The sequence below is a fragment of the Rhamphochromis sp. 'chilingali' genome (assembly GCF_963969265.1).
Source record: "Rhamphochromis sp. 'chilingali' genome assembly, chromosome: 20".
Taxonomy (NCBI): domain Eukaryota; kingdom Metazoa; phylum Chordata; class Actinopteri; order Cichliformes; family Cichlidae; genus Rhamphochromis; species Rhamphochromis sp. 'chilingali'.
The window spans coordinates 4634957-4655525 of NC_137947.1; the positions used below are offsets into that span (position 1 = coordinate 4634957).

The 20569-nt window shown below is 41.2% G+C and overlaps 1 protein-coding gene across 4 annotated transcripts in view; it reads right to left on the reverse strand.

Annotated features, from left to right (window-relative positions):
- Nucleotides 1–20569, reverse strand: part of smap1 (small ArfGAP 1) — a 162343-nt gene that overhangs the window by 119424 nt on the left and 22350 nt on the right. For all 4 annotated transcript variants that reach the window (XM_080869346.1, XM_080869345.1, XM_080869348.1 and 1 more), the window contains exons 2-3: nt 7629–7762; nt 5519–5604 (exon numbers count right to left, since the gene is read on the reverse strand). In XM_080869346.1, coding sequence (XP_080725472.1) covers nt 5519–5604; nt 7629–7762 — 220 coding nt within the window. The remainder of the gene's footprint in view (nt 1–5518; nt 5605–7628; nt 7763–20569) is intronic.

A 20569-nucleotide genomic window follows, 5' to 3' on the forward strand; every position in this document is an offset into this window, starting at 1 on the left:
CTGCAGCAGAAATTTGCTCAGCAAGTAACCTGACGAGAAATTACAGCATCACAACTAGAGCTGGGCGATATGAGATTTTTTCATATCACGATATGTTTTTTTCATTTCAGTCGATAACGATATCTATCACGATATAAGCCAAATAACTATATTTGTAAGATTTAAATGTGCCGTTGCTCACAAGTAAAATGTGAAATAATCAGCAGCTTGTTTTGATTTAAATATTTATTTCTCATAATAAGTTCAACAGGGTAGATGTACTTAAGGAACATGAGACTTTTTCAGATAAATAAAGGCAAATATTGCAAACTACACAAAAGGCAGCCGCTAAAGCGTTTAAGTTTCAAAATAGAACAAACGAAACAGACTACTAAATTGTCAATTCCACTTAGAAACAAAATATTAATTCTAAAAATAAATCTTAGTTTGTTTTACAGAAGAACAGAGAAAACTGACTAACTTTTGTCAATATCAAATAAACTGAGAACTAAAAGGAAATTCTCAATCTCTCCTTGTTGTATAGCTGAGCTTTTCAAACAGTTTTAACAGTTACTTTAGTCTGACAAAAGCCGAATGACGAATTAGCGCTTCCAGTCAGAGACTGAGGCTACGTCCACACGTACACGGGTATTTTTGAAAACTGAGATTTTCCGTTTTCGTTTTAAAAAATAATCCCGTCCACACATAAAGGCAGAAATGAAGGAAAACGCTGCTATGAACATGCCAAAGCAGCAGGTGGCGCTAGATTCCTAACCGTGCAGAAATGTTGGCCAATCAGAAGTCTAGAAGCCTCGGTGGGAAAAAGTAAACAAAGCTGGGGCATAGAAGCAGAACAGAGTCGTATGTGTGGAGGGACAGTAACTGTGTGTATATGTAAGCATTTAAACACTGCAGAGAGTAGAATTAACAGTATTGTAGAAATTCATTTCACCGAAACAATAACGTGGCGCACAGTGTGACGCATGCACCAGTTTATTGTATTTCCAGACTTGCTTTCGGCACAATTTACAGTGCACGCTACTCTGTTTTTTTTGTCAGACTTGAAATAGCAGAAATACCTTCACACTACGGAACTTCTATGGCTCTTCCGTTCGACAATCTCTCCGGCATTGGAACCATCATCTGTTTTCTCTTCGGTCACGCTCAGTTGATTTTTCTAGTCGGCACACTCATTTCCTCCATTACGCGCTGGCTCCTTCCCAAACAAACACACTGCGGCTTGGCACTTGTGCTGTACGTATCAAGTCACGCGACGTGACGCTGCGGCTGTGATTGGTTCGGCTCTGCGCTACTTAATTTGGATTGGCTGACCTTTTTTTTTTTTTTTTTTTTAAAGAGGACAAGAGCGGCGAGGTCTATCGCGATAGCTTAATTTCTCTATCAGTAAAAGTTATATCGCGATACATATCGTTATCGTTCTATCGCCCAGCTCTAATCACAACTAAGTGAAAGTGTCAGAAAGAGTGAAGAGGGGCTTTGTCAGCTTTAAATCCTGATTAGACTGAGTGTTTGTAAAAGGGCCCGGCAGAAACTGGATCAATTGTATCCTAAACACGATGAGGCAGATCTAAAGTGAGCGCACCATTAGAAGATCGATGCCTGAACATTTGTTGACTGAGAGCTGAAGGGAAGCAAATTCATCAAAAAAGTGTTTTCTAAATAAAGAACACAAGATTCCAAATCAGTAAAAGTTATGTCAAGAAGGCTTTCTAGTAGTGGCCTCAGATGACAAGTCTTTAACCACTTCTGGGGCAGGAACACAAGGTTTGGGCTAAGAGATTTGAAAAGTTCCCTTTGCTGACAATCGGCAGCTAAACGTTTGGGCCATGAACAGAAGGCTGTATGTCAGGAGAATAATAGACAGCGTAATACTGCAGAGGATTTCAGTTAATTGGAGTCGGACACCTGAATGAATCAGACAGCTGTTGGTCTCTCTCCTGATTTCCTCTGTCTAAATGTTGTCTTTAACAGTTTTCATAAAATCAGCCAAAGAAATGGGAACAAATTTTGCATTTTGGTGACAGACATGTAAAATCGGTTCTCTGCCAGGTTGTCTGTTCTGTGTAGATACAACAGTGGTTCATCCTGGGTCCAGTTTTATGCTCGAATGATTAACAGGTCACTTTTAAGTGGCTTAACAAACAAACTAACAAAAAAACGTTTGAGTGGGGGAAAAAAAACAGCCTGAAAAAGATGCCTCAACACCACCTTAAAAGGTCAGCTCATTAGAAGCAAACTATAAAAAGAATTAAGGGTTGACTCGAGACTTTTGCACAGTACTGAATATTACGTTTGAAACACATACAGTATTTAAATGTATATACAATTTAGCCATCCATCCATTTTCTTCCACTTTTCCAATTTGCTAGAATGTATCACTTTTGGGCATAGTTATAATGTTTCTCTTTTAAAAAGGGCAAAAAAATGATGTAAAAGAAAACAAAAACAAACTATTAACATGTCTGATTTCCATATGTGCGATGCTCGTCTCTCCATTTCATGATCACCAGGAAGTTTAATAAAAGACGCTCGGTCTAGACATGGATTTTGATTCTTTGCCACACGCTGCGAGTGACATGACTTATAATGTTCACTCCATTTGATGGATCAGCAAACTTTTCCCAGATAAAAAGGGGGGCACACGAACAACTGAGGTAATAGGAGAACACATTTACACTAAGAACCCCAACAATGTCAAAGGAAAAACACGCACACGACAGTGAGATAAGTGAGGATACACAAACAATCAACCCCACTCTCTCACTCTAACACACAAACCAACACAACTGCGTGCTGCTGTGCCACAAATCCTGACGTTCTTATCTGCCTATTTCAGCAGTGACGCTTCTGTCGGATCAAGTAAAAGACTTTAGAAGATTGAAAAATGATGACCACCCGCACGAGTGGAGTTGTTAGATAGGCTGGAAGAGGAGGCCTGCTGTGGCTGCGTCTCAAACACACTGCTTATTTATTACTGTTGACTAGAAACAGCAGAGCAGAACTAGGATGCTGCACTGAGATACCAACCATGGCACTCACGGCTGTAGTGGATAAATGTGTGGCCTGGTGACACGGTGGTTAGGCACACGTGACCACAAATCTCATGAAAGACCGATAAAACACACCAAAGGGGGCAGGGATTCTGACATAAGGGCGACTGCTGTTCTTTGACATAAAATCAAAGTCTGGGTCACAATTAAACTCATTTCATATTTATAACACTGTAATACTGGGGACTATTTTACCAAGTATCAACAGAAAGACCTCATCTGCGCTACCCACATGCTGTTTCAATTTCTATTTTCAATTTCAAAACCTAATACTACAAAAATCACCACAAATTACACATTTGATGCACCTGTTAGTTTCATATAATTCAGTTTTTTTCCACATTGATAACTAACAAAAAAGCTGGTCTAAGATTAAAACATTTAAAGTAAAAGCACATGTTCAAATGTGACTAACTTGATAAAATACTGCTGCATTACTGGTATTTTTATTTAAAACAGTATTTAAAACATTTTCTAAGACAACATTAATCTCAAATCCCATTTTAGTCCATACGTGTGTAAAACACGCCTGCATCTATGAATATCAATGCATTCAAACTCACACACACACACACACACACACACACACAAAATACAGAGACAGGACTCAAAGTCCATTTCGTCATTTATATACATAAGCACAGTAAACAGCAGGGCTGAGAAGCTGCGTGAGTATAAACAGAGGAGTACACACAGAAACAGCCACATTCAGGCGCGAGCTCCTCTAATCCTGGGTCTGTTATCTGCTGCTTTCAGCCAGCGGCGATGCTGTCAGAGCAACTAATGGACTTCAAAAGAGTGAAGAATGATGACCACCCGCACAAATGGGCCTGCCAGATACAAGATAGGGTATTAGAGGAACATTTCAAACAGGGAGATTATTTATTTTGGTCTGCTGGTGGAAATATGAACATATGCTGGTGTGTTAACCACACAGCTGTCTTGTCTTGTATCTTGGAAAAGGGCAAGCTGGAAAGCGCTGTTACAGCTCTGCGTATAAACACAAACTGCTCGATATGTCCCGGTTAAATGTGCGGAAAGATGCAGAAGTGGCAAGCCTCTGTGTGGAAATGATGTGTGGCGATGTGTGTGCAGCTGAAGCTCAAGCCTGATAACCACAATGAGTTCGATTTGAGATTGTAACGTCATAATGAAAAAGGACTGCATCTTTATCTTGTTGCTGTAAAGCTTTCTGACTTTTGATTATTTATCAGTATTTGCAGAAACACAAAAAAATAAAATCACTTACAATATATTTAAACATTTTAGGGATTTGTAGTAAAAATAAATTGAACAGGTAACTGGCACAGTCAATTACTTACTAATTATAAAACCACTTTTTTAAAAAAAATCTTTCCTTATTGGGACATAAGGAATTTACTGTACAGTAAAAAAAAAAACCCTGCAAATTAAAATGTGCTGTAAATTCTGCATTTTCAATTCAAATCCAGTTGTTTTTTTCTGCATCTCACATACATCAAAAAATGAGTATCGGCTGGTTAAAATATGAAAAAGCCGAGTCCAGCTCCAAATTTTAAACAAACCAATACTCAAACATTTTTTTTTTTGCATTTGTCCCAAATTACAGATTCTGATTCTAACGATAAAGGCCAGGGAAAAATTTAATGTGTAAACACTGTCATAGATTTTAACGTGCGAAAAAAAAAAAGGCTCAAAGTGGTTTGATGGACCACCTTCCAAAAAAATATTTCTTTAAAACGATTTGATATATGAAGCTAAAATTTCCCGGCAACCATTATATATTCAAACGTTATACCATAAAAGTTTATGCATATTGGAGGGCAGAAGACTTGTGTTGATTTGAGACCTAATGGCCCAGTGTCTCCACTGTGCAGCCTGAACACAGCCCCACAGGTTCTTTAAAGGCCCATTTGATAAAGAAGCCGAGTGATGGAGTGTTGCGTCAGGTCACTTGCCCCATCACCTCAAATCCAAGTGATGCGGTTTGTGATGAAGCGCAGAGTGAAGGAAAAGCAGCCAACAAGTGCTCGGCATATATGGGAACTCCTTTGAGACTGCTGGAAGAGCTCCAGGTGATGACTTCATGAAGCTGGCTGATGAATGGAGAGTTTACAAAGCAGTTATGAAACCAAAGACTGAAATATTTAAAGTTTTGTGCTTGATATAATGCGATATGTCCAAACCTTTGACCTGTATGGTGGTATAATGCATAAACTACTTATTTATGGTGACATTTAGAGTTTATATGTAGCTACATGATGACAGGAGCTTTTATATTTGCATGTAGATATCCCGACATGTGTGGCGAAACAGAGGCTTTTATATCTGTGTGTACTGAAGTTGGCAGTTTTAATGCATATGTAATATGAAAGCAGTGATTAAAGTGTTCAGTGAGAGCGATGCTTTATTCCAGTGCATCTGTTTTTACGAGAATAGAGGCTGAGAATAATAAAAAAAGAGTGAGGGAGACAGCAGGAGGAGGATACTGGTCCGTCTGTGGTCGCCTGAAGTTCTCCGGTAGGTGGGCTTCATACAGCTGTCTGGCCCTGGTGTTGCCCATGTCCACCATACTCTACGAGGAGGGGAGGAAGGAAAAAGAGCCGAGAGAAAAGACGGAAAAACTGTGTCATTAATACAGAAAAGGCAGTCGGTAAAACACATTTAAGACCTTGTCAAACACACACAGCGAGTTCTTTCATACTTCACATTTGCATTCAACTCAATTTGCTGCAGATTCCTTCCCACTCGCACACAAACACGCACATGCCAAGTGAAAGACACACTGGCCGTATGTGTCAGGGCTAAATTAAGAGGAGGGTGATGAATGGGGTGATGATAGGAGAAGTGGAGGAGACGGAGTCGGAATAATCAGCCATCCAGAATTAATTAGTCATTGAAAACAGTGATTAACATTCAGACTGAGCCCCGTTCCACTCGCACTCAGCTGATGGATCGGCACAGCACGGGAGAAACGCACAGGCACACACCTTTCCCCTGCTACACACCAAGCGAGTACTGCTGTGTGAGCTTCACAGATGTACACAGACACACACAAACACAGAGTGTGAAATAAAATCAATGTGACATGCTAGTTATCCACAAAACACAGCTCCGCACTTACAAATTAGCATTAGGCTCTCTGTATTCCCTCTGCATGTGCATTTGCACACATGCTGCTGTGCATGTACTGCACATGGCTGCGTGTGTGTGTGTGTGTGTGTGTGTGTGTGTGTGTGTGTGTGTGTGTGTGTGTGTGTGTGTGTGTGTAAAAACACTGAATGCATACTAAACAGTGGATTTCTGAGGCTGTGTCAGTGCATACAGAGTGACCTTGCAGTATATGCATAACTTCACCTATCAAGGTAACCCTTAAAATGCACTTTTTTGGGGGGTACCATCTGGGTTCTTTGCATTTGCTCATGCCAAGATGTCTTAGGGCCGTTTATTTATTCTTTTTTTGGCTCAGCCAGCTCTAAATACAACAATAGTATAATACATCTTTTTCTTTTTGCTGCTCTCTTCAGGGGTCGCCACAGCAGATTATCTGCCTCCGAGCATCCTCCACTCTCACACCAACCTCCTCCTTCACCACCTTCTCTGCGGTCTCCATTCCTCCTTTCCTGCCATCTTTAATGTCCTTTGCCCAGAAGGATAATAGTTGTTTATGAAAAATGGATTACACACAATAAAATATAAAAAAACAAAACAATTAAAGGTTTTTAAACACACAGCAAATGTGTGTACAGAAAGAAATGAGAATGTCAGTGAGCTAGGACACTATATGAGGACTGTAGAATCTACTATGAAAACAGAACGCTGCATTAGGCCTTAGTGATGCATGTTGGCAAGACATTATTCATTTTAAATGTTATTATAAATTTTTCTGATAGAGCCCATACTTTATTGCGTCTGTTCTTGATTTTTGACAAACTTTAAAAGACAGCTGTTATATTGTCTCTGAAATGCTCGGAGGCAACTCAGGTGTGTTTAGCAACCTTAAGTATGCTTAAGTATAAAAAAGAAACATGCCAGTACATATAAAAGGAAAAGACTGAGGGTGTATTATTGCCAACTAGTTCTCTATTCCCACCCCTATTAAGCACCAGCAGCTCCTGTTTATGTTTGAAACATAAATGAACCAGATCACTGTTTGATAACTGTAATTAAAAAAAATCATAAGGATCATGTTTCGTATAATTTGGAGGTGGGTTTCTTGCCTTTGCCTGAATGAAAAATGAGAAGAAAGAAAAAAGACTCAAAAACCTAAATAATAAATCTTTCCTCCTGTTGTTTTTACTATTTTGACCATTTGCCTTGTTCCAAATGCTCTAATTTCAAATGTAAATCATCCTTGAAAGCAGAACAGGTTGCACACAAGCAACAAGTGAAAACAATGAGTCTTAAGGTTTTTGCTATTATTTGTGATCTTTACTACATAGATTTAAAACCTACAAAAAGAAATACAGTGAGCTTTTGTTTGTAAGTGGCAGAGATCATTAAAAGAATTAAACAATAACAGATTACGGGGTACAAGTTATATCAATGCATTAAGAAGCCTTAAAAGCAGTACTAGTATGGGGAGCATTATTTGCATACCTGGATCTGCTCAGGTGTCCACTGATCCAAATTGACAGATTTGACTCTGGAGATGTGGACACCCAGGTTGCGGTGGATGCCGGCACAGCGGATACACATGAACACCCCGAGGTTCCATGACGCCCACCGAGGCCCTGAAATGGAAAAGAAGAAAAGAGGATATTTCCACTATGAATTACTCCGGTTGCAGTTTTATTGTAAAACTCCTGCTGTGTTGTAGTTTAAGTGACTTGCTGCTGCATGTGAGTTGATCCCAATCATTTTCAACAATTTAGACTGCAAAGGAACTCAAAAACCCAAATAAACTCAAAACTGTGGAAGTGAAAGAACAGCAGGAAGTAAAGAATCAATGAAATACAACTGTGAAATGAAAAAGCAAGCCAGGAGTACTCTTCTCTTTGAAGCTCTTTACCCCACCACCATCCTACAAAACTATGCTTTCAAGTATGAAAAGGTACCTGTACCTGGCACTTGCTGCTACATACTGTGAAATTATTCATTTTTTAGATTTTCTAGGCTCCAGCATGGCCCTTAAATCACTGCTATCCACTGGTTTGAACAGTTTTTAAGCTACTGCTCTCCTGGAATTTTCAGTTAAGGATAATCACTCTGAAATGAATGTCAGATAAAGCTACCAATTTTAGGCTCAGAATATAGCAACAATGGACAATGGATCGACCAGTGGTCTTAACCAGCCTTATATCAAGTGAGGAATTGTCTTGGTAGCCACTTAAAGGAATCAGTCATGATTTAATTGGCACCACCTCCGAGTCTATTTACTAACTGTGTGCATATTTTTATTGCCAGAGTTTAACCTTTTATAAGGTCTACATGATAACACACAATGTCACAAAGCATAAGGTCTGCCCAATTGCTTTAATAAACACAGGTTCAGTGGACTTAAGCATCCTCCCTAGTAGCGCCAGATGTGGATCAAGTTGAACACTTTTAAGATGTGACAGAACAAGAGATATGAAGGATGGGAAGGAGGAGCTTGGTACAGAACCGAGCACCTGTGCTGTACCGCACCATTGGAGTGACAAGAGTGTCGAGCCCAAAGGTAAAGCTTTCATTTACCAGTCAATCAACGTTCTACAAAACACCAAAAGCCATGAGGTTTGTTCTTTGGAAGAATAACCTTGAGGATAAATGAGGTACCTCTCTTCAGCCCTAGAGATAGGGTGGGAGGCAACTTCAAGCCGTGGATACAAGATAACTGGCCCTCCCTTAGCCCAGTTTTGCTGGAGGTTTCTTCCTTCCCTCTGTTGCCAAATGCTTGGTAGGGTTGTCTGTTTGATGAGGTTTTCTCTGAATTACTGTATTTACTTTACAATATAAAGTGCCTTCAAAATGTTGTTGTGATTTGAAGCTATATGAAAAAAATATTCAACTGAATTAAAATTCTGGTTTTTGTAGTGGTTAGTTACACTACTTCAAAAGTATTTGTCTACTTTCACAAGAATATGAACTTTGTTTCCCTGATCAATAGGAGTTAATATGGTATCAACTCACTGTTTGTATCTATATATACACATCTTCCCAAAGTTGGGAGCATAAAATTTTCCAAAATATCTTGGTAAGCTGAAGCATTAACATTTCACTTGAACACAAATGTTTGCGGAAGCATTCTGCATATCTAGGTTCTTGGTTTTATAGACCTGTAGCCATGGAAGTGAATGGTACACCATAATTCAATGATTTGGATTGTTGAGTGAATATTTCTGCCACTATAGTTTATGTGACGTGCTTTGGAAGAAGTTTGCTAGTGAACAAAGAACAGCAGGTTGTGAACAGCTTTAACAAAGTCAAATCAACACAAATTCAAACTCACAAGAAACAATTTGAACAAAGTCTTTGACAAAGTGTTGTAGTTGTGTGAAGTACACCATCAGGTTTCAGCAGAAATTAAAAAACATAAAAACATAAAATCCAAGCACCAAGAATCAAAGCCTTGTTTTGCTTTGGTAATACTGTCTCACTCACTTTAGTATATCAGAATGTGCTAAATGCCATTTATAATATTCTGAGACATTTTAAAGACATTCTTATCAAAACGGTGCAGGAAGTAATATTCTGAATCCCTAAATCTTGAAGGAAAAGCATGAAGGCGTGTGGTTTTCATTTATGGATATCATTTGATTAGAGCCCATGCAGTTTATTACATATAAAAGCCAATTAAATGTGAATGTATGTGTCAATAGAATGGCTGCAGTTAATCTGAAAGTGAAAGATACCATCCTAGGCGTTTAGGGTTGTGTCAGTGTCTGTCTTTTAAAGACAAAAAAAAAAAAAGTCTTGAATTTTATTGTATGCATTCTCACTTCAATTTAGTGATTAAAGTTTTAATTAAATTTATTAAATTTAATTTAGAACCTACTTGAAAGTATGAAAGGTAATCATGAAAACAGTGTTTAACACAATGAAAGCAGCTTTGAGTTTAGAAAAGTGGTTTTGAAAACCTTTCCAGGGTCAAAATTATAGCAGTTTCCTTCTTCACGGCGAATGATCGAAACTTGACGTGCAGCCATGACGGCGGTGTTTCATGAAACCTCAAACGCTTCTCAAGATGACTGAGGCCTTAAGAATCCACTCACCGTAGGCCATGTGGATCTGATAAAGTCCCAAGGAGGAGTTCGTTAAATTATATGGCCTGAAAATGACCCCATAATTACACTTTCAACTCAAAGTGGCTGACTTCCTGTTGGATTTAGGTTATAGCTCCATGATTTCAGACCCATAGATGAAACAAAGCACAGGCACTGCTCTTTTGAAATATTCTAGGGGCCACTGTGGAGCCATTTTGCAGCAACTATCGATAAGAACTATAGAACTACAGGGTGGGCCACTTATATGGATACACCGTAATAACATGGGAATGGTTGGTGATATTAAAGTCCTGTTTGTGGCACATTAGTATATGTGAGGGGGCAAACTCCTCAAGATGGGTGGTGACCATGGTGGCCATTTAGAAGTCGGCCATCTTGGATACAACTTTTGTTTTTTCAATAGGAAGAGGGCCATGTGACACATCAAACTTATTGGTAATGTCACAAGAAAAACAATGGTGTGCTTGGTTTCAATGTAACTTTATTCTTGTATCACAAACTTGTCACCAGTGTTCGTCAAGTTATTTGAAAATAGTAATTAGTTACTAATTACTGAGTACTTCTCCAAGAAAGTTTCCAGTTTCTTTTATGATTACTTATTTTCAAAAGTAATTAGTTACTTTATTACTTTTAAAAAACATGATACACAACCTGAATACCTTTTAGCCCAACTCTATTTTTTCTGCATAATCCATCATATAAAATTGAATGAAATGAGAAAGTGTCTTTTTAAAACTTGTTTTATAAGTTTTAATCTTTTAACTTTATGCACATTGCATCAAGTGAAAATGACATTATGTACAACAGTCTTTGACTTGAAGAAATGTGTTTAACATTTAAACCTATTTTCTGCATATTCCGGCATATAAAATAATTTTTTGTGTTTACACTCGCTCTTTCAAATAGATGCAAGTAAAACACAGCAAAAAAATAAATAAAATCAAAGCTTAAGCGGCACCAAGTCTTGTCACTCTTTAACCTCCTAGAACCTGGCGTCCACATACAGTGGGGCAAAAAAGTATTTAGTCAGCCACCGATTGTGCAAGTTCCCCCACCTAAAATGATGACAGAGGTCAGTAATTTGCACCAGAGGTACACTTCAACTGTGAGAGACAGAATGTGAAAAAAAAATCCATGAATCCACATGGTAGGATTTGTAAAGAATTTATTCGTAAATCAGGGTGGAAAATAAGTATTTGGTCAATAACAAAAATACAACTCAATACTTTGTAACGTAACCTTTGTTGGCAATAACAGAGGTCAAACGTTTACTATAGGTCTTTACCAGGTTTGCACACACAGTAGCTGGTATTTTGGCCCATTCCTCCATGCAGATCTTCTCGAGAGCAGTGATGTTTTGGGGCTGTCGCCGAGCAACACGGACTTTCAACTCCCGCCACAGATTTTCTATGGGGTTGAGGTCTGGAGACTGGCTAGGCCACTCCAGGACTTTCAAATGCTTCTTACGGAGCCACTCCTTTGTTGCCCGGGCGGTGTGTTTTGGATCATTGTCATGTTGGAAGACCCAGCCTCGTTTCATCTTCAAAGTTCTCACTGATGGAAGGAGGTTTTGGCTCAAAATCTCACGATACATGGCCCCATTCATTCTGTCCTTAACACGGATCAGTCGTCCTGTCCCCTTGGCAGAAAAACAGCCCCATAGCATGATGTTTCCACCCCCATGCTTCACAGTAGGTATGGTGTTCTTGGGATGCAACTCAGTATTCTTCTTCCTCCAAACACGACGAGTTGAGTTTATACCAAAAAGTTCTACTTTGGTTTCATCTGACCACATGACATTCTCCCAATCCTCTGCTGTATCATCCATGTGCTCTCTGGCAAACTTCAGACGGGCCTGGACATGCACTGGCTTCAGCAGCGGAACACGTCTGGCACTGCGGGATTTGATTCCCTGCCGTTGTAGTGTGTTACTGATGGTGACCTTTGTTACTTTGGTCCCAGCTCTCTGCAGGTCATTCACCAGGTCCCCCCGTGTGGTTCTGGGATCTTTGCTCACCGTTCTCATGATCATTTTGACCCCACGGGATGAGATCTTGCGTGGAGCCCCAGATCGAGGGAGATTATCAGTGGTCTTGTATGTCTTCCATTTTCTGATGATTGCTCCCACAGTTGATTTTTTCACACCAAGCTGCTTGCCTATTGTAGATTCACTCTTCCCAGTCTGGTGCAGGTCTACAATACTTTTCCTGGTGTCCTTCGAAAGCTCTTTGGTCTTGGCCATGGCGGAGTTTGGAGTCTGACTGTTTGAGGCTGTGGACAGGTGTCTTTTATACAGATGATGAGTTCAAACAGGTGCCATTCATACAGGTAACGAGTGGGGGACAGAAAAGCTTCTTACAGAAGACGTTACAGGTCTGTGAGAGCCAGAGATTTTCCTTGTTTGAGGTGACCAAATACTTATTTTCCACCCTGATTTACGAATAAATTCTTTACAAATCCTACCATGTGGATTCATGGATTTTTTTTTCACATTCTGTCTCTCACAGTTGAAGTGTACCTCTGGTGCAAATTACTGACCTCTGTCATCATTTTAAGTGGGGGAACTTGCACAATCGGTGGCTGACTAAATACTTTTTTGCCCCACTGTATGTGGACATCACATTTTGGGTTATTTAGACCAAAATACTTAATTTTGCTCTACAAGGGCCTGATATCCACTTACGCGGACATTATTCTGCTACTGTTCTATCAAAATTTTAAATGAATATCCTCATATGTAGCTCTCATTTTTCTTAGAAACAAAAATTTGGTATTTCTTTGTTTTTACATTCATCAGGTCCCAATATGCCCAAATATCAAAGAGAAATTAAAAATGCATGCCGTGGAAGAGTTCGGGTCTTAGGAGGTTAATCTATTTTCACCTGCTTAGCAGGAGAGGGGCCGGTGGAGGTTTGCCCGGTGCCGCAGCGGTCATGTCAGTAGGCGGGATCCGGGGGTTTCTCTATGAATGTCACATTCCCGTGGCAGCGTGCTCAGTGCTTGCTCAGATTTGAAGTTGAATTTTTCGCTGTAGAATGAATTTTCTTCCCACAGAGTGTACAGCAGACGCTAATGTTTTTGTCACTTTTTACAGAATCAAACTCAAAAGTAATGTCAGTACCTCCGAGCTTTAAATGCTGCGTCGTACTCTCGCCCACACTCCCTGTTTTCCATTGTTGATCTACACACGTCTGCTGCTGCCACGAACGTCAAAAACTGTGTCATGAGACACTCTCACAAAGTGTCGGTTTAATAACGCAGTAAGGCAGCATGCTTACGGGAAAGTAACAGTAATCCAATTACTTTTTTGCAATAGTAACCCCTTACTTTAAAAGTAATCGGACTACAGTAACGCATTTATTTTAACGCGTTACTGCCCATCTCTGCCCATCACATAATTAAAATCACAGTCTGTGACGTCTCAAAATCAGATTAAAAAAAATTTGGAAACCTGTTTTTCAGAACAATCTGAAGCCTCAGTTTCAAATAATGAGCATTACTTTTGCATAACGTTTCCTTATTTATATGAGTTGAGAAATAAGTGCAATATCCCATCCATCCATCCATCTTCATCCGCTTTGTCCGGGGCCGGGTCGCGGGGGCAGCAGCCTAAGCAAAGAGGCCCAGACCTCCCTCTCCCCAGCCACCTCCTCCAGCTTGTCCGGGGGAATACCAAGGCGTTCCCAGGCCAGCCGAGAGATATAATCTCTCCAGCGTGTCCTGGGTCTGCCCCGGGGCCTCCTCCCGGTGGGACATGCCTGGAACACCTCACCCAGGAGGCGCCCAGGGGGCATCCTTGTCAGATGCCCGAACCACCTCAGCTGGCTCCTTTCGATGTGGAGCAGCAGCTGCTCTACTCTGAGCCCCTCCCGGATGGCCGAACTTCTCACCCTATCTCTAAGGGAGAGGCCAGCCACCCTTCGGAGGAAGCTCATTTCTGCCGCTTGTATCCGCGATCTCGTTCTTTCGGTCACTACCCACAGCTCGTGGCCATAGGTGAGGGTAGGGACGTACATCGACCGGTAAATTGAGAGCTTCGCTTTTACACTCAGCTCCCTCTTCACCACGACGGACCGGTGCAGCGTCCGCATTACTGCAGCTGCAGCCCCAATCCGTCTGTCGATCTCCGGCTCCCTTCTCCCATCACTCGCGAACAAGACCCCGAGATACTTGAACTCCTCCACTTGTGGCAGGAACTCATCCCCGACCCGGAGTGGGCACTCCACCCTTTTCCGGCTGAGAACCATGGCCTCAGATTTGGAGGTGCTGATCTTCATTCCCGCTGCTTCACACTCGGCTGCGAACCGTTCCAGTGCGAGCTGGAGGCCACCACCTGATGAAGCCAACAGAACCACATCATCTGCAAAAATCAGAGATGAGATTCTGAGGCCACCAAAGCGAAAGCCCTCCGCCACTTGGCTGCACCTAGAAATCCTGTCCATAAAAATTATGAACAGAACCGGAGACAAAGGGCAGCCCTGGCGAAGCCCATCACCCACCGGGAACGGGTCCAACTTATTGCTGGCAATGCGAACCAAGCTCTTGCAACGGTTGTATAGGGATCGAATGGCCCGTAGCAATGGGCCAGACACCCCATATTCCCGCAACACCTCCCACAGGACACCCCGAGGGACACGGACGAATGCCTTCTCCAAGTCCACAAAACACATGTAGACTGGTTGGGCAAACTCCCATGCACCCTCAAGTATCCTGGAGAGGATAAAGAGCTGGTCCAGTGTTCCGCGACCAGGACGAAAACCGCATTGTTCCTCCTGTATCCGAGGTTCGACTAATGGACGAACTCTCCTTTCCAGCACCCTGGCATAGACTTTCCCAGGGAGGCTGAGGAGTGTGATCCCCCTGTAGTTGGAACACACCCTCCGGTCCCCTTACTTAAAGATGGGGACCACCACCCCGGTCTGCCAGTCCACAGGTACTGCCCCTGATCTCCACGCAACATTGCAGAGGCGTGTCAACCAGGACAGCCCTACAACGTCCAGAGCCTTCAGGAAGTGCAATATCCCTTTTAAGCATAATGTCAGATAACAATAAGAACCTCCATTTTAAATCAACGACCTATTGTTTAAAAAATAAAATAAAAAAATACGATGAATAATGGTATCATCTAACGTTGCTTGATTGTACTATAGGCACAATTTGAACAATGTAGTTAAGGCAGAATACTAAGGGCATCCTCCACATGCTCCGAACAATGCAGCATGCACAGTTCAACAATGTGTTAAGATAAAAGATTTTGCACTTGCCCAGAACGACCACATTCAAGGGAAAGAAGAGAGGCTTCTTTGTAGTCTGGGAGCCAAGATGCTCGGCACACAAATTTGAAGAGTCTGTTAACACTGAAAAGAATTACAGCACTGTTTTTTTAAGCTCTGCCTTACTTTCACACCAATTTTCTTCTCAGGAAAATTAAGAAAATTCAGACAAAAGGTTCATATACAGTAGTCCGTAGAATATCAAGCCCTCTGAAACCCCAAATACTAATATAATTGTGCATACTAGTCAGTTCTCTAAAATATCTTTTTTTGAGTAAACTCAGGGTAAGAGCTTCCCACAGAAATCTGTGCAAATGCATCATCCATCATGGCACAAAGCAACCCAAGCTCAGCCAAATCTCCATGGAGATGAATAGGAGATGGCATGGAAATGACAGTCAAATCATTTTAATGGGCTAGTGGCTACAGTCCCGCAGCGTCATCTTTGGCTCCATCCTTCTCCAGACCATGAAGCTTACTATCTGTCAATCCAAGGACTGAAAATGGCATTGAACACAGCACGCACAAAGGTGCAACTTCTTTGGGTCTAGGCTACATTATGGTGGTGCGGCAGCGCTGGTTGGATGGCGGCAGCAGCACACAGTGCAGTAGGATTGACTGTCTCGGCTAAGAGCATCAGTGTGTTAATGCAGTGGCACTAATGCACTAGACGGCCTAAAGGAGCATTAAAGCAGGGATGACTGAGTGTTAAGCCCAAATCAAGCAGCTCAGCTATTGTAAGCTGGGCTCTAGCTGCTGGATATCTATCAGTATCTATTGGACTTCACTTTGGTCTGCTCTCAGATAACCTCTCTCAAAAATATTCCAGTACAAAATGTGCGACAGCCTCACCTGAGGTCTAATTACACACAACAGAAAAAACAGTGCTTGAAGAGGCTGGAAATGAATTTTCAGTGCAGTGCAAAGCATCCAGATACACTCAGGCTTTCTTCACAGAAGGAATTCGGAGTGAAGAGGAAGGACTTCTAAATTGAAAAGTGAGTATTTCTAAATTGAAAATCCACAGAGCTTTAGAGTCTGGTTGTGCTTAGTCAAAAAGTAAAACTCATACAAATTATACCCCGAATGCTTAACTGTGTTGCACTACTTCTAGAAGCCAATAACATTCATCCATGCAATGACGAGTGGCTTGCACTGATGTTTCTTGATGCTCTGACTTGTGAGCAGGAGTCTCTGCGTCTCTGAGACTTCTCACTCTTTCACATCTTTACCCCTTCGACTTTCATTTCACACAACTGACTGTCTGATTGTTTGTCTAAAGTCACGTCAATATATGAAGTGTTTCACTCATTATTCATCACTTTGTAGACGACAGCTGTTTATTAGTGGACAGCTGCGGTTACCTAGGTAACTCTGCATTTACCACCTTGTCATTTGTCAATCAACTGTATCCTCTGCTCCTATTAGTGGCAACTTCAATTAACTCTGGACAACCCACACTTTTTTTCCTCCCAGTACTACATGATCTCGTGTCTCTTTCAGTGTATACAGCGCTAAATATAACCTATACCTTGACAGGAGATATGACTAGGGCTGCCACAAACGATTATTTTGATAGTCGACTAGTCACCGATTATTTTTGCGATTAGTCAACTAATCAGATCATGCATCCATTGTAAAATGTACAGCTTATTGCACCAGCAGCATCTGCTCTTATATAACTATCATTAGCTTACAGCTTTAAGTGTTTAAGGTGCTAACTAAAAATAAAGACAAGATGATAGTTTATTAAATTTTAATGAAATTTGCAGATTGTTTCGGTGAAGTTTAATAAACTTCTTGCTATCTAAAATATAACAGGACACCGGAGTATATTCTCGAGCATCTCATGCTCAGTTGTCTGCTTGACGTTTATTCAGCTGTGTAAAAACTATAACTTTAATCTCAGCCAAACCGATTTACTCAGGAACAAATAAAATACCAAAAAAAGGCCAAACAATAACATTTGTTTTTTTGTTTTGTTTTTTTTTTAATATTTTTATTGAGAGACAAGTGTACAGTAGTTTACAATGACAACACAATCTGTTCCCCTCACATATTTTTTAGTTTTTCTTACATGAACAGACACAATAACACACACACAGGCAACAATAACATTTGTAAGTTATCTAAGTGACTTATATATCATGTTTAACCTTAGTAGCGAAAGACGGCAGTGGGTTTGAAAACGATTTCCCGGGAGTCCGGTGTTCTCACGGGCTCTAGTGAGCCTTGAACCCCGGCTAGCTATCGAGCTGGTGGGTAACAGACGTCTCCGAAAATGTCGGAGCGCTTTTGAAAATATGTGGTGTCTTGATAAACTGAGCAGATATTTGAGGTTTACACAGCTACATTCTCGCCTGAAAATATGTTAAACGTTTATTTTGTGACCCAGAAAGAATAATAAGAGTAATATTAAAACTAACTAGCTGCCGCCATTGTTGAAAACTGAGCTGGGCTGCGCTATGAATTCTGGGACAGAGCTTCTTCTTCTTCGGGGTTTAACAGCAGCTGGCATCCTTGTACATGCAGTGCTGCCATCTTCTGTTTCAGTCCGTTATTACACTCTTAAATCCTGCTACTCATTCCTGCGTCTTTTGGGATCTTACAAAGCTTCAAACGACGCGTCGACTATTAAATCAGTCGTCGACGATTTTAATAGTCGACGTAATCGTGACTAGTCGACTAATCGTGGCAGCCCTAGATATGACTAAGGGATAATTCACAGATTATCAGTGTTTATAATGTTTGGCTTATTAAGTATAACACCAAGTTGACTTTCTCATCTGTATAGCAGGTCTTTTTTCAAGATTCATGCACAAAACTTGGGATGTTACCATGTTTTTTTCCTCTTTTATAATTTGCCAGTCTTTCTTTAACAATATGCTCCAGAGCAGCAGCAAAATCTGACTGCTGACCAACTTTATTTAAATTGGGGCTTTGCCTAGTTGTGCATATCTTATCAGGTTTATGTGACACACTAATGTGTGATCCCATCAGAAGTAGTACTTAAAAGAAAGAGAGATTTGTCACCGAAGTGAACTATGTTTAATGAGGTAGTTGCACCCCCCAGCCTCCGGGTGGCGCATTGTTCAGTGAGACAGAATAGCGAGGTCATAGGCCCTCCTCTCCAATATGGCAGAAGCGAGGCAAAGAGAAACTTCACCAGTCGTCTGTCTCATCATTTCCCTGTTTTGCAGGTTTGTAACCGGTAAAGCTATAGTAAAACGGTTGTAAAATATTGATAAGAAACATAGCTAAATGTGGGGGTATAAATCAGCGGGTAAACGCTGTTATTGGTTACGTTTTATGAAGTAGAAGGACTGAAAAAATGCCAAAGCCCAGCCAGCCGCGGGCGCCATTTTGGTTTCCTTTCGTCACTTATTTCGGGTCGTTTAGCTGAATAAGCTCCTTTTTGTGTCCTGATATTGTTAATCTGCTGTTGGCAGTGAAAAACGACTGTTTACTGGTTCTGAAAAGTGATTTTGAGAATGTTAAAGCTAAAGCTAAGCCTGTCGACATACACATGACTCTTTCATGTATTTGTGAGCCACTAAGCTAAATTGGTTTAAGACCAAGCACTGGTATGTTGGTTAAAACAATCAGAATACATAGGTATTTGGGTTAAGAGTTAAAGAGAGGTAAAATGTATTTGAACATGCATTTCATATTGTTTTGAATTGTCATTCAGAGAGAATAACCGAGTAAATGATTTGAAGGTCACTACACGTGAAGTATTCTTGTTTCCCATGTAAAGATCGTGGTATTGCAGCTTGAACACACAGACGGTTTTACTGTTATTTCTGTTGTATATAGAGAATGGTGATGCTGCAAATTAAAAATACATGTGATTATATAAATAAATATGGCAGAAGCGAGGCAAAGAGAAACTTCACCAGTCGTCTGTCTCATCATTTCCCTGTTTTGCAGGAACATTTAATCTGTTTTACCGGCCCAAACTCTGGGTCGGTTACAGATTCTTGGTGGCCCGTACGGGGATTGGTTCCACATCATCAATGGAGCTGATCCTCACACATCCATAAGACCTGCTGCGGAGCTGATGGTCCAAGGAGAGTTGGTGTAAAGCGGAGGAGCTGCTATCCACTACAGAGGGAAGATCCAGTTTAGAACTACCCATCGCAGAGCAACGAGGAGGACATCATGGCTGACGGCGTAAGGAAGAGCCTGGTGTGGGACATCAGGAAGGGCCTTTTCGCGCTGATGCCGGATCAGCTTTTTGAGATTGCTGCAAAGGTGGGTCCAGTACCAGGCAAGGATCTGTCAGAGCTGTCAAGTGATGATGCAGAAGGAAGCTTCGAGTACATCAACTCCTTCATCTACAGCAAGGCAATGTTAGAAGCTGAGGACGGTGGGATGGGGAAATTGTTAGCGCTAAAGGACATGGTAGATGAACTTCTGAATCCTACCGACAACCAGACCAGTGCCGTGGAGACAGATGTGGAAACACGGACGCCAGAGCGTGCACCCCACCCTACCTCAGAGCCCAGCCAGTTCAATGCAGCTCAAGTAAACATGGATCAGTCTGACTCTAGCCTTAACATCCCACAAGAAGAACTCCTTAAAATGATTTCGGACTATGAGAAGGTTGGTAGGACATTGCAAGGTTTAGTAAAAACTCCTGCACTACAGCAAGCTCAACTCACCTCACAAAGTAATGTTAGACCTCCCCCAGGCCCTGTAGTTTCCCTCAAAGACCTACCTTATCTTCCGAGACGTGAGTTCAAGGTTCAGGGAGGCCAAGTAGGGGATCACATGTCAGACATCAGCTACAACAGTGTGTGTAGGCAGATAGAGGAGGGTCTAAAAGAGAATTTTACAGAATCTGAGATTGTTAGAGGGGTGTTAAAAATAATTAAACCAGGCAGTTTCAAGGACATGTTAGTTAATAAAGATGACATGACAGTTGCCGGGTTAAAAGGATTCCTGCAGTCCCATCTTGGAGAAAGGAGTAGTACAGAGCTGTTCCAGGAACTGATTTGTGCCAAACAGAGAGAAAATGAAACAACACAACAATTTCTCTACCGCATAATTGGCTTAAAAC